General features: G+C 31.3%; 1 protein-coding gene across 1 annotated transcript; it reads right to left on the bottom strand.

Annotated features, from left to right (window-relative positions):
- Positions 1-4270: 4270 nt before the first annotated feature.
- On the bottom strand, positions 4271-8783 carry LOC111675556 (STAM-binding protein-like). The gene is made up of 6 exons (XM_023436339.2): positions 8506-8783; positions 7659-8177; positions 7264-7585; positions 7083-7195; positions 5194-5296; positions 4271-5118 (listed from the first exon to the last, which is right to left on the bottom strand). The coding sequence occupies exons 1-6, from the start codon at positions 8622-8624 to the stop codon at positions 5056-5058; spliced, it is 1239 nt and encodes a 412-aa protein (XP_023292107.2). The 5' UTR covers positions 8625-8783; the 3' UTR covers positions 4271-5055.
- Between the last annotated feature and the right edge of the window lie 4693 nt (positions 8784-13476).

Below are 13476 nucleotides of genomic sequence, written 5' to 3'. Positions count from 1 at the left end.
TACATAGGTCTTTAAATTGTTTATCCAAAAACCAATATATACTTTTGGATCAAATCAGTTCTTTGTGATATCGTTTCTCAGTTTTTGGCCATATTTAATACGTTATAACAGCTCTTGCACGCCATTATTTAAACATATACAAATGCATATGTAGGTTAGGTTAAGATAACTCGAAGAGGAAGATAATAAATTTAAGGTTTAACCTTCTTTTTGAAGTCACGATATCTCAAAAAACTAATGTAAAAGGGAAATTCTATGAGCAGATTCGAATTTCGCGCAGATCAGTCGTCTGATGTTTAGAAACTCAGTTTACTGTACTTTGTTTTTTAGAATTTTTCAACCATTTGCAAAAACATCACTTCCAAGATATTTGGAATTGATTTCGGCTTAAAAATCTCCCGGTCTCTAAGTGCGTTCGATTAAAAAATGTACAAAAATACTAACCACGGATTAGATTATTCTGTACCCATCGTTTCAATATTCTAAGTCACCGTATTGGATTGTCTCGCCCATGTTCTTAATTTAGCCCTTGTTGCCCTTGTCGAGCGGTTCTGTATTTTTCAAGTTAAATTCCATGAGTTTCCATCCCTTAAAAACAGTTACATTCACTCATTTGTTGCCGATTATATACATCTTCCCTCACGTATTTAATCAAATCTTCCGCTTGACCATATTCTATCTGGAATCAGTATCACATGTTTTTTTATGTGGAAGTTCACTACACGCATACTGTCAATTAGAGTCGAAGAGATACGGTTTGACCGAAATACTCCACTCGTCAGATGTAGTATTTATAAAATTAGATCCAGCCTGTTGCTGTGAGAAATCTGAGGATATCATTGAGCCTAGACTCAGATATCCCACCAAGGTTAGATATGAAGTAATTGCGAAGCAGGGAGTTGCTACTGAAACAGCGTTGGAAATGTCAATGGCAGATCCTGTTCTGGCAAGCTCATCTGTCTGTTCATTACCATAATAGTTCCTATGCGCAGGAACCTAAAAAAGGGTAATGTCAGACAGGCTACCCAGCTTTGACAGATCCTTCTTGCATTGTCTAACTAATAGGGAAGTGGTAGTATAAGAGGTTAGTGAGAGAAGTGCCGCTTCATATGATATACAATCGCAAACTTCTAATGGGTGTGCTTGTATGTATATGTATATGTATATATGTAGTCCAGTCAATGCACATATATGATGACGTGCCAATGTATATAATCAATTTGCCTAAAGAAACGAGACGATAGGGTAAAAAGTCAGTATTTTAAAGTAGGGCTAATGCCCTATTTATCTTCAATGTTCTGCTACAAAACTATCCAATTAGAACCGTTGTGCATTTTCGGACAAGGTTTACTCTAAGTAGTACTCAACTTTTCGGTTACCGATATCTTCTAACTTAGGAAACAGGGTTCAATTTCAGTTCTTGTAAAAAATTTTTCTAATAATATTGAAAATTGCTACCTAAATTTAATTAACATAAACAAACGGACTGACATGGATTTATAGACCAGGTATAATTAACTATTGTCCAATTCACAATCGATGTCGTATCGTTGTAGCGTTGTATGTCATAAACATTTTTCAAATATACAACCGTACAATTCACAATCAGTGGAATTGAACATATGTTTTTATCAGTCACTGTCAACTGGAAAAATTCTTTCTTTTCATATAGCATCAAAGAGAGGGTAATAATTTTTGTTTTCCTTCGAGAGTAAAATAGAGAGAATTTACTGGAAATGATGAAAACCAATGTTGCCATAAAAATATTTTTAATTTTTAGAAGTTATTTAGTTATATTCAGAAGAACCTCAAAATTAAAATAATAAGCAAATTATACAAGCAGATAATTAATTTGAGACTGTGAAAAATGTTGTTATCCTTTGTGTTTTAAACATAATTTTATGCGTAAATTAAACACTTATTATTTTTGATTAATTTAAATGCTTAAAAAAATATCGAAGAAAATTTATTAACGATAATATTAATCGAAATTTGAAAAGATTATGCTATTCTTAGACATACAACACAGAGACTAAAACACTTTTCTATAGGATTCCGCTTCGATTCTCCAAAAAAATTTCTATCGCATAAGGTTTTCGAGATATTATGTATTATTTAAAGAAAATCCTGTTTTTCGTCATATACAGGCGACGTTATATATCCATTCGGTTGATAGTTACCCCTTAAATTAATTTTTAGCAAAAAAATCATTCGATTCTAATTTTTGTGTTTCGTATAATATAGTCAAATATGAAATACAGAAAAAAATCGTATACTTTTGTGAGGTAATTTTATGGACTTTTTTTAAATAAAGCTAAATTAATTTAAGTAAATGTGAATTTTTAAAGTTTCAAAAAGCGTTATATTAAAGCTTAGGACTGTCTAAAGAATTTAACAAATTAATTTATTAATTTTGCATACAAAATATGTTATTAAATTTGGTTTCTTTTGATATTATACCTAAATTCGAATACTTATGAGAGACACTGTATATATATTTCAACATGTATCAGTTGTTTTCCTAGCATTCCCTTCCCGCGAATTTGTGTTTAAACCACAGCAACTTTGTGAATTCCAGAGAAGCGGACAAAGCATTAAAAACGTTATTTAAGACATTTTTGGTATTATTTATTTAATTATTCAAAATTGCACCAACATTCATAGAGTTATTTAACAACATGGTAATCTACATAAAATTATCTATCATCATATTATAATTATGCTGACAGTTATTACAGGATACCTTGAATGTCCTGTAGCAAAGTTGAAAATTGTACTTTTTTTGTTTCGCCGAAGTGGTGGTCTTCGGAATATCTTTCTTGGCGTTGTCTCTCCTTCTCTCAGGATTCTTACTTGAGGTTCCTTTGAGTGAAGTATGGCTTGGCTTCGACTGCGTATTAGAAGGTTTATTTTCAGTTATCAACTCTTCGGGAGACCTGATCCTCTTTGCCTCAAATCTTGTGATAAAGTCCGAGTTTTCCTTTGGAGTGTCATTGGATTGACTAACTATGATTTGCTGAAGCAGATAGTATTTTCTTAGTAATAGGCAGTTAAGCTATGCTATCACCATTTGCTCTACTTCATCCTTTTTGGAATTTGCTATAATGGTGTTGTTATTATCATCTGAGGATACTGAGTCGGAACTCTCACCTATATTTTGAGGCTGAGGTAGCTTAGAGCTTTCTCCGAGAACATTCTTCTCCGTCACCCCTATGTTTTTGCCAATGGCATGCTATACACTTGACGCATTGTCCACCCTCCGTAGTAGTATTTTGCTCACGATTGCAGGATGACGATGACACGTGACTCGCAAGTGGATCAACACTTGCCACCGGTACTGGGTTATTTAGGGCCTGCACCGTAATTTCCGTCTTTTTATTTTTATTTCCCATGTTTTTTTTTCCAATGTTTTGGCCCGCGGGGAATATATTATTCCCATATGGTGGATAATCTACCGACCACTTCGGAATTTAGTTCTAGTTTTGGAAAATTAAGTAAAAACTTAAAAAAGTAAACAATGTCTGCGCAAACATCGCAATATTGCAAAAACTAGAGCTAACCTAAAAATTTAATAACGATTTTAAAAACAGTAGATGAAAATTCATAGGAATTATCAACTTTTATTTAAAAAATAAAGATTTGTTTTGAAGGATTAACAATGTTTAACTTTGATACTTTCTAATTCATCAATATTTACTTTTTCGTATTGTCTGGAAGACATTACACAAAATTTAGTATGCGAGTTCCTGATTGAATGAAAACATATAACAAAGGACCTTTGGGTACTTTTCCGTGTTTCAAATTGGACTTTTTTCATTTCCCACAAGATTTAAATATAAAAATTTTTTAAATTAAACTTTTTGATATTTTTTCTTAAAAACACAAAATTTAAACAAAAGTAAATAAATTTTTTATATGCATCTATTTTTTTATTTTTATTTAAATAAGTTACAAGCATTTAGTTTTTAGTTATGTTTATATTTCCATTTAAAATATGTATGTGTTTGTTTTTTTTATATACTTCTTTACTTAGTTTTAGAGTTTTAAAAATATCAATTACATTTTTTTTGGATTTCAGTACCAGTTATGAAATAAACATTATATATTAAATAAAATTTATAATTTCAAGACATGAAACACTAGTTGTTGTTGTTGTTATTGAAGTATTAAGTATATATTTATTTTTGAATTATAACTAAACTTGTTTATTTTTAAAGGAAACATAACTAGGTTGTTGTTTTTTTACTTTAAAGCGTGTATTTTTTTTGCAAAAGTGTAGTAGTTTTCTTGTGGCTTTAATAAAGTTAATAAATTAGTTTTAATTTTTAATATAACAATGACTTTTTTAAAAATATATGTAATAAATAAACTATATAGTAAATTGAATATATTGCCAAACATAAAAATGTTTTATTAATATATAAATAACAATAATAAAAAATGCTTTCAAAAAGACTAAAAAACAAATTAAAGATAAATAACTAAAATTAATAACAATGCAATTAAAATGCCAAGTTAGTGTTAATTTAACCTTTAAACTAAAATGTATTATAAGCTTTTCTTTAATTTAGTTTATTTTTATATATAATTTTTTTTAATTTATTTCAAAAAACTGTTGAAAAAATATATACTTTTCTAAAAATATCATATATATCATCAATTATTTTATTTTTTTTTGTTTTATCATGTTTATGCAGGTTTACTTTCATTTCTCATACATTTTTGTTTATTAAAGCACTTTTTCTTTTTTTTTCATAATTTTATTAAAGTAAAATTGTTTGTAGTGGTTATTTTTAGCCAAAACACAAATTATAGGGTTTTTAATTTAGTTTTACATTTAATGCAGCCAAAAATGTTGTTTAAGTAATTTTTAGTATGTTTAATTTCTTTTATCAATAATAATAATTTTGAATATTCTTTTTCTAGATTTGGAACTTGTTTTCTGGGTCTGGTTTATATAGTTATATCAGATTCCTTCTTTAAAAATTCTTTTTCAATTATTAAGCCCTTAAATTCGTTTTTATTTTGCTCTTTTTAGATAAAAAATTCCTTAAACTATCTGCGTAAATCCACTACACGTATCTTTTGTTCTGCTTCCATTTGAATATGTTGGGCTTCCTAGATGTTGAAAAAAAGGAAAAAATGGTGTTAAATATTTTATGTAAAGAAATTTTTGAGTTATACAACAATTACCATAAACAATGGTGGATCATTGGGATGTGGATGAAATCCACTTTTTCTACATTCAGCAATATAATTCAGACCATAAGTTGGGGTAAGTATAAAGAAACCGGTACTGAAATTAAAAAACAAAGCCTGTTAGCAAGTATTTTCTAGAATATTTTATATATAAGTCCAGATTTTAGCCTGTCGAGCAACAACTACTACTATAAACTAGTTTTTAGTCTGGACTATAATGTATTATTTAAAATATTATACGGATTAAAGTGCAGTATGTAGTCTAGTCTATATAGTAGACTATAGTCAGACTTGTAGTCAAATCAATAGTCTAGTCCATAGTCTTGTCCAGCCTATAGTTTATATTATGAATTATTGTCAAGTCTTGAATATAGTCTGAACTGTAGACAATTCATTTCAATATTAAAGACTATAGTATAGTTCGTAGTCTAGTTTACAGTCTACATTATAATCTAGTGTAGAATGGTTATCTCCATGAAATACATCAGTTCTTCACTGCGTGTAACCTGCAATTATCACCAGCAAAGTCGTAAACAACATTTTTTACCACCTGGACGAAGGAAATAAACCTAAACCTTGACATCGTGGTCGATGGAGTCCAAATATCGACCGTGCACCTCCTAAAAATATTGGGCGGTCACATTTGATAGCCTCTTTACTTCCTTAACTCACGCCACTGCAATCACGCACAAATTGCGAAGTAGAAACAAGGTCCTGAAAGCGCTAGCCGGCAGCACTTGGGGTATGAATAAAGAAACCTTTTTGGCTACATAAAAAACGATTGGTCAGTCAGTGTTTAATTATGCTGCTCAGTGTAGTCACCTTCGCTAGTTGATTCCCAGAGCTGCAAAATGCCGCCCTATGGACTGTAACGGGCTGCCTACAAATTACCTCGGAACATCACCTGCACGAGGTAACGACTGGGGGACCCCCAGTCAAGGAACACAATGTCATGTTGACTAAACAGTTTATCCTGGGATGTCATCGGAGAAGTCATCCCAATTTTAACATCACACAATTGTATACTCCACCGAGGCATGTCAGGAAGAATCTTCGTATATACTTGGAAAACATATGCAGATATGAGCTGGATCCACTGGATCAGTCATCATATTGCTTTGAACGACATTCACAGAGACGCCACTTGGAGGTCGGCAACCGCCCGCCCGCCACCACCGACACGGAAGAAACCGTGCCGCGGAAAACAAGAGTAGTTCTGGCACAACTAAGATCGGGATGGAGCAACCGGCTCAATGCCTACTGGTCACGTATAGACCGTGCCAACCCTAAGGAATGTCCTGCATGTGGTCAGGGTCCTCATGATAGCCACCACATATTCAGCTGCTCAGCCAGGCCTACTTCCTTTTGTACAATGGATTTATGGACGCATCCAATTGAAGTAGCCAAATTTTTAGGCCTGGACATTGATGCAGAACCCTCTAACTAGATTGTTGTATTGTATATTATTAGCTGTTACAACAACCACAACAGTCTAGTTATAATCTGGGCAATATTTTACTTAATAGTCTGGACTATAATCTGTTAGTTGAACTATAGTATAGTCTGTAGGCTGTACTATAGTCTAGTTTGCTCCCGAACTATAGTCTTGTCTAGTTCGTAATATGGATTTTAGTCTAACTAAAGTCTACACTTTATTCTAGTGTGTTATATAATCTAGTCTATTGTCTGGTAATACATAGCATGGACTATAGTTAAATCTACAGCTTGAACTAAAATCTGGTCTAAAGACCTGATTATAATATTTGCTGGACTGTAAGCTAGTATTTAGTCTGTAGAATATTCTTGCCTATAATCAGGACTATAGTCTAGTTTATATAAAATCTCAGAATAATTTTTGATTTTTTTCAATTTATCTAACTTACGTTTGATATTTTGGTGCACAAACAATGGCAATAGCTTCGGGCATCATTATCTGATACGAACAATGGGTATGTAAGTCCACTGATGATAAAAACGATGTCTGCGTGGGATGTGTCTTTAAACGAAATGAAACAAACAATATATTATTACATTTTTTTCACAAAACATATTTATTCAACTTACATGTATCCATCCCAGTGTTATTAAATTTTGTTCATCTTGCACTTCAAATATTTCCTCTTCATGTATGGTAGTGCACGAGTCTGGAGTACCCTGTTGTTTGGGTATTATAACATGTGTTATATACAAACGATCATGGGCCAAGTGACCAGCCAATATGCCACAAGTTTCAATATTTTTATTAGTATTCGCCTGGGCAAGTTGCAGAAATACATCCATTGTATTTTGTGGGATGACAACGGTGCGCAGTGAACCCTCCAGCAGGGAATTTGAACGATCGTATTGTGGTTTTGTGGAACGATCAAAAGAGGGTTTTGAGGGAAGGCTTTAAAAGAAATTATTGGAATTTTAGATATTATTTATATTGAACAAGCATATGCCAACTATATGATACTTACTTCGATCGTTTATACTCCTTATCCAAACTATCCGAGGGTAAGAGTAAATTTGACTTATGTCCACCGGTGGGAAAATCATTGGGATACACCACTTGATCCAGTAAACCCATATCGGGTGCCGTGGGCTGAACATTAGGATCCATTTGAACATGTAAATTGGCGGGTATTAAAGAAGCCGTTTTTGTTGAATCATTAGCAGCCGCTTCTCGTATACGACGTTCACGTTCCATTTCCCTAACCCGTTCGGCCTCTTTATTCGCCAGAAATTGTTCATATTCTCGTTGATAACGATCCAATAGTTTGGCACGTAACTTTTCCGAAGTGGGCATAACTTCATCTTTAATACGTTTATTAATGAATTTCATTTCGGACTTAATGCTAGCATAGTCTGGATGCGTACGTATCTTTTCCACAAACAGCGTTAAATACTTCATATACAAAATGAAGGCATTTTCATGATTACCCTCGGCAAGATAGACTTGAGCCATGCGTAACATTTCAGTGCCAGAACGATAATAGCTAGGAGAAAGAAAAGCAAAAAACAATAAGAATTAAGTTTTTTAATAACATAGCTTGCCAGTGCTAAAATACACATATCAACAGGAGTGTGACCTTCAGTTACTAGAGAAAAATAGGACTTTTTTCTATTGTTAAACAACCTCATTATAAGGTCACTTTAATGACCTTGTTTTGCTTGCCACTTGCAATTTTCTTTTGCTAATTTTTTTCCAAAACACAACTGCATTAAGACACATGCTTCCCCCACCAAACAAGGTTAAAGTTATGCAAAACAATTTTCCCTTTTCCAATAAGTTTAAACTCGATTCATTAGTTTTAGAAAACTTACCGATTTATAGATTGTTTAGGATCCACATCTATCAAGTTTCCATAGTTGACCAAATAGCGCATTCTTTCCTGTGGCTCCACTATACTCATGCCCATATAATTTATGGCTTTCGAAGACATTTTAAAGGGGATTTCTTTTACACTTGCAAATGATAGTTGCAATTTTTAAAATTTATCATTCGTTTTACTTTTTTATTATTAGATTAATAATAATTGTTTTTGTTTACGAATTTTTGTTGTAATTTTAATTGGTTTTTTATTTATTTATATTCTTTGTAGTATTTTTAACAACAATTATTATAATTACTCATTATGTAGTGGAGATCAAAACAAAATAATAAGAAAATAGCTGTGAAGGAAAAAATATGAAGAGAATTGTCAAATAGTACAAGCATTACAGCGGCTGTTTTCGTACTGCGGATGATTTGTGAAAGGTAACTAAATAGCAAAGATGGCGCTATTGTTTTGAGTTATTTAAACATAACGGTTTTGTATTGAAGATTATTCTCCGTTGTTTATCTTAAAAAGATTTTATGATGCACTATCATAATAGGGTTCTATAAATCGACTTTCGAATAATAGAACAATCGACATTTTGTCGAAAAAAGTCTAAGTCGACTGTTTTGTTTCAATAAAAATCGATAAATCGACTATCGTCTAAGAAAAAGTCAAAAAGTCGATTTTATAAATAAAAGTCGGAAAAAGTCGAAAGGTTGTAAAAAGTCAAAGAGTCGGGAACTGTCGAAAAAAGTCGGAATAAGTCGAAAACTCGAAAATAGTAGAAACAAGTAAAAAATAGTCGAAAATTTAAAAAAAAATGTAAAAACTCTAAAATAGTCGGAAAAATCTCGAAAAAACTACATAACTATGAAAAACGTAGTAAAAAGTTGACTATTTAAAAAATACTAAAAGTCGACTCTTAACTAAATGAAAAAGCTAAAAATCGAGTTAGAATAAAACGCAAAAAGTCGAGAAGTCGACTTTTAGCTTAGCTAGATAGATAGATAGATAGATAGATAGATAGATAGATAGATAGATAGATAGATAGATAGATAGATAGATAGATAGATAGATAGATAGATAGATAGATAGATAGATAGATAGATAGATAGATAGATAGATAGATAGATAGATAGATAGATAGATAGATAGATAGATAGATAGATAGATAGATAGATAGATAGATAGATAGATAGATAGATAGATAGATAGATAGATAGATAGATAGATAGATAGATAGATAGATAGATAGATAGATAGATAGACTGAGAGTTTAGAAATTGCAGATATACATTTGTACAATTTTTTCGTAATACCTACTGTGCACACTAAACCTGTAGGATCCACCTTCAAAATCTAAAGTTTTTAGAAAGAACAGATTTATATTCAAATTGAAAGAATGTCAAAATATATACCAATGCAAAATAATGTATAAGCATTTCTCCTGAAGTCAAGGCCAAATTAAAATTGCATATTAAATTGTTTCCACCATTCTTCTTATTTAAATTTTATTTTATACTTTTACTATATCAGTTCTTTACTGATTCCCTTGATAAGTTCTTTTTCCTGCTATATAGTTTTATTTTTATATACATTCATATGTACATACTTATATTCTTATACTAGTACAACAACTATTTACATACACATACTTTGTTTTCTAATCTTAATTTTAAGCCGATTATATTGTCTTTATCTATGTCTTGATATTATTTGCTTTACGGGTGGGTTGATTTAAACCTTTTGAACTTGTCCCCCATGCTAAATTGTATAATATAGGTATTTGTTTAAAAAAAACAAAATTTCATTGGCATTCAGTTGGTCTCTGGGGGTTCTGAGGTGCGTGTGAAAATAAAACAAATAAACAAACGCAGTAAGTTTTCAATTGTTTAAAATAAAATTGTGCAAAATATTGTTTAAAATTTTAATATGTATGTGTAATGGAATACAATACCAGTATAATAATTTGTATGAACATTATTTATAAATTTTAAAGGTACTAGTGGGATTGTTATTAATGTAGCCTAATAATTAATTTGTTTTTTTTTTTCTTTTAATTTCGCAAAACTATTTCTTAATTGTATAATTAAAATTATATTTTTGATTATGTCGTATCTTTTATACCCTTTGAAAGAAAGAGTTTAAAAGTGTCTAGACATATATAATTCGATTGGATCAGCTGAGTTTGATTCAGTGCTGACTCTAACTCATCCATTACCTTATTTTTCTTCATTGTATATGAAATGCCGGCCTCTAAATTTCCTGCCTAAAACATATTTCAGAAAGTGTAATAATCGCTTAATCACGATCTGGTAACAGACCTTGATTAAATTCGTAGATTTCAACGCTTACAAGGCTCCATTTTGAATTTTTGAACATGAGCGGATCCAACTCAAGCGTTTGGGTTAATTTTGTTCTTTTTTACTTTTTTTCTTTTTTAACTTTCTCTCATTTTTATACATTGTATGAAATATTTCCGGTTGTTGGGGGCTAAATTTCCCTTTTATCCCCCGTGGATCTGCGCCAGCCCATTCATCCAAAAATGAGTTTTCTCGGAATTTTTATTATATCTCCGATATATGTATATAGTCAACGGTCTATATAATATGCCCTCCATCAAAACACACACGGACACACGACCTTCATAAGAAACAAGTTTTCGTTTGTCTGAAATTTTTTAAATCTTGCGACTTTTCCCGGCAATTATATTTATAACATTCACTTTTTATACTATTCACCTTTGTGAAAAGTTTATTTTACAATATATGTATATTACGAGTTCGTCCGTGTTTATATCAGCCTGTTCCGGATCTTCAATATCGGATTTGCTTTTGAGAATACCGCTCTTTAAAAGCAGCAAAATTCTTTTATAGATAAAGGAGCTCCCATTAAAAATTTACTTTCGCATATCACCTAATCGTAAAAGACTCATGAATTAAAGTTTTCATAATATAAATGTTCAAGATCAACCTGTAATTAGTCGTACTTCCCAAATAAAGCCCTCTTATGAAAATCAATTAATCCTCAATACTTACTTAATTAAAAACTCTTGAAGTCACCCATATACAAAAATATGTGTACATTTGTACTAAGAAATTCAGTAGTTTCAAAACGTTTATAAAAAGTGCTATCAATATTTAATTTGATAAACGCAAATAAATTTTTATTAACAGATTAAACCACTATCAGAAGATTAAACAAATGCAAATAAATTAAAACCTTATAGGTACAAAAATCAAAGAAAATAACAGCAAAATAAGAAAAAGCAATCAAAAGATTTTAAGCAAATTAAGCAAAAAATCAATTGAATTCAATACAAAGCCGTAAACTAAATCACTTTTACAGCTTGACTTTGGCACACTTTGATAAAGTTACAAATATAATAAAAAAAAACAAAAATAAATTAAAAAAAAATAAAACGATTGTAATAAAATTAAGCAATACCAAAGAAGAAAAGACAAAATCAAAGCAAAAGTAACAAACTGACGGACAGACAATAAAACCCAATGTTTGGTTTATTAACTACCGCTTAAATAACTGCTGCTGCGTGTTTTGGTACAAACAAAAGTCAGAAAAAAAACTTGGCTTGAAAAAGCGTAAAAACTGCAAATGTTATTAATTAAATGAATAAACAAAAAAGCAAAAAAAAAAAACACAAAGTGATAAAAGCAACAACAAACCCTCTTAAAGAACTACAAAACATACGAAAAAAAACGCGGACTATTTAGGAACACACAAACAAAGAAACCAAATCAAAGTCATCAATTTTGTTTACGTACCCATAGAGCAGTAAGCACTCAATTACATGAGGAGCTTTTGGTGGAGAACATTTTCTATTATATAGACACCTCTCCACATTCACAAACAAAGAACCCCACAATTATTGATAACAAAAAACAAACAATAGCAATCATAGCCACTGACATAATGACAAAGAAAGAGAGACTAAATGAAATGATCATATCACAACAGGTGTTGCCATTACGTAAAACAGATTTGCCAGATTTTTAGACCGACCATCATAAACATACAAAAGTTATTTACACCTTATATCTATGCTAAAATCGACACAGAACAGAGGGATTATATTTTCCTGAAATTGTTGGCTAGTTAGTTTGAGTTACATCAAATCAGAAGAAATACACGACGCCTCAATCGAGGCTGCTGTGCGTTTTTGGTAGGAACACTAACCACTAAACTACCGGAAGCTCACTAGTAATAAGATATGTTTGTTTCTAAAAATGGACAATATTGATCAAATGCCACCTGGAACATAGCCAATAGTCTAGTTTAAAGTCTTGCCCATAGTCTAGTCTAAGGCCTTGTCAATAGTCTAGTCAATAGTTTAGTCAATAGTCTATTCAATAGTCTAGTCAATAGTCTAGTCAATAGTCTAGTCTATAGTCTAGACTATAGTCTAGTCTATAGTCTAGTCTATAGTCTAGTCTGTAGTCTAGTCTATAGTCTAATCTATAGTCTAGTCTATATTCTAGTCTATAGTCTAGTCTATAGTCTAGTTTATAGTCTAGTCTATTTTCTAGTTTATAGTCTAGTCTATAGTCTAGTCTATAGTCTAGACTATAGTCTAGTCTATAGTCTAGTCTATATTCTAGTCTATAGTCTAGTATGTAGTCTAGTCTAGCCTATAGTCTAAAGTCTAGTCTATAGTCTAGTCTATAGGCTAGTCTAAAGTCTAGTCTATAGTCTAATCTATAGGCTAGTCTATTGTCTAGCCTATATTCTAGTCTATAGTCTAGTCTAAAGTCTAGTCTAAAGTCTAGTCTATAGTCTAGTCTATAGTCTAGTCTATAGTCTAGTCTATAGTCTAGTCTATAGTCTAGTCTATAGTCTAGTCTATATTCTAGTCTATAGTCTAGTCTATAGTCTAGTATATTGCCTACAGTCTAGTCTATAGTCAAGTTTATAGCCTAGTCTAATATATAGTCTTGTCTATAGTTTAGCATTATTATTT

This window comes from Lucilia cuprina, chromosome 4 (genome assembly GCF_022045245.1).
Source record: "Lucilia cuprina isolate Lc7/37 chromosome 4, ASM2204524v1, whole genome shotgun sequence".
Lineage (NCBI taxonomy): Eukaryota > Metazoa > Arthropoda > Insecta > Diptera > Calliphoridae > Lucilia > Lucilia cuprina.
Note: the sequence above shows the minus strand (reverse complement) of the source record. Positions and strands in the feature narration are given on the sequence as shown.